Genomic DNA, 1,912 nt, shown 5'->3' with positions numbered 1-1,912 from the left:
CTTTGAGGTATGACACAACAGAGCCATTAGGACTAAGAAAACCCGTAAGTATTGGCAGTTTGCTTTAACAGGTTCTTCATATTGCCTCATTTATATAGATATAGCTTAACAATTTTAGTACATCTATTCACTTTTTCAAAAAAATTTATTTGACTGTGCTGGCTCTTTAGTTGCAGCATTCAGGATCTAGTTCCCTGACTGGAGATCGAACAGCGGGCCCTTGCATTGGGAGTACAGAGTCTTAACTACTGGACCACACGGGAAGTCCCTGCTATTAGATTTAAAGAGTAAACTGGACGTTGTGTGCTGTGCCAAGCTGCTTCAGTTGTGTCCAGCTCTTTGAAACCCTATGGACTGTAGCCAGCCAGGCTCCTCTGACCATGGGATTCTCCAGGTAAGAATACTGGAGTGAGTTGCTAAGCCCTCCTCCAGGGAATCTTCCCAACCGAGGGATCAAACCTGTGCCTCTCATGTCTCCTGCATTGGCAGGTTAATTCTTTACCACTAGCACCACCTGGGAAGCCCTGAAGGGCTAGATGCTCGGTCATGTCTGACTCTTTGTGATGCCATGGACTGTAGCCCGCCAGGAGAGGTCCATGGAACTCACCAGACAAGAATATTGGAGTGGGTTGTCATTCCCTTCTCCAGGAGATCTTCCCGACCCAGGAATCGAACACAGGTCTCCTGCATTGCAGGCAGATTCTTTACTATCTGAGCCACCAAGCAAGCTAGAGTGAGAAATTATTGCTGATCATTTGCCTATTTGCTGTTAGATTCATTCTCTGCTGTCTTCCTGATCTGCTCTGTCTCATAGGGGTCTATTTTTCTCAGGCTCCCTTGTTGACTGGTTTCTTGACCAGTCAGCTAAAAGGGAGGCAAGAAAAGGTTTGAGACAAAGAGGAGAGAAGCCAGAGCATTTTCTCTGTGTCTGGGTATCCTTTCTTCTTCCTTCTTTTTCTCCCTCCTTACCTTCTTCCATGTCTCTCTCTCTCTCAGTCTCTCTCTGTCCCTGGTGGAGTCTCCAAGGGCAATTACATATCTCCCTCCTGCCCATTAGTCCCTCTCCTCTGGGCATCTTGGCCTCCCTGGTAGCTTAGCTGGTAAAGAATCCGCCTGCAATGGGGGAGACCTGGGTTTGATCCCTGGGTTGGGAAGATCCCCTGGAGAAAGGAAAGGCTACCCACTCCAGTATTCTGGCCTAGAGAATTCCGTGGACTGTACAGAGCTGGACATGACTGAGTGACTTTCACTCATCTTGGGCATCTTGCACTGGAAAGCCCTAGCTTCAGTGCTCTGACACTGTCTCTTCCTATTGACATCCTTGTCTTAGGGGTGATTTTGACTTCCCTATCTAAATTCTGGGCAGTCTCACTACCCCTTTTTTGCCTCTCAAGTCCTTTTATAAATTCATTGTATTAAATTTTCACTGTTTGAAAGACCTAAAGTGTTTTTGTTCTCCTGATAGGATCCTGACTTGATGCAACATTTATGGTGAGAACTAAATGTTTGGAATTCACTTGATCTTCAGCTGAATTTTAAAGTCATCAGATTCAGAGCTTCCTGTTACCTGAGAACACTTCTATGCAGGTGTGTAGTTATGATCTGAAGCAAAGTGTGCCAAGTGTTAGTCACTCAGTCGTGTCTGACTCTTTGTGACCCCATGGACTATAGCTCACCAGGCTCCTCTGTCCATGGGATTTCCCAAGCCAGAATACTGGAGTGGGTTGCCATTTCCTTCTCCAGGGGATCTTCCTGACCCAGGGATGGAACCCAGGTCTTCTGGATTGCAGGCAGATTCTTTACTGTCTGAGCTACCAGGGAAGCCCAAAAATGTGCCTAGCCATCCATCAAATTCCTTCTCTTTCCTTCCATACATTCAGCCAGATTCCATTTCCCAACCATGCAATGGATT

At 46.4% G+C, this 1,912-nt stretch overlaps 1 protein-coding gene across 1 annotated transcript in view; it reads right to left on the bottom strand.

Moving 5' to 3' along the window:
* The window catches only part of PGM2 (phosphoglucomutase 2), a 65,184-nt gene extending 64,205 nt beyond the window's left edge, over positions 1-979 (bottom strand). The window contains exon 1 of the mRNA XM_010852421.1: positions 970-979. Coding sequence (XP_010850723.1) covers positions 970-979 — 10 coding nt within the window. The remainder of the gene's footprint in view (positions 1-969) is intronic.
* Positions 980-1,912: the final 933 nt, after the last annotated feature.

This window comes from Bison bison, unplaced genomic scaffold (assembly GCF_000754665.1).
Source record: "Bison bison bison isolate TAMUID 2011002044 unplaced genomic scaffold, Bison_UMD1.0 scf7180017864310, whole genome shotgun sequence".
NCBI classification, from domain to species: domain Eukaryota; kingdom Metazoa; phylum Chordata; class Mammalia; order Artiodactyla; family Bovidae; genus Bison; species Bison bison.
This window is presented reverse-complemented; position numbering and strand designations above follow the sequence as displayed.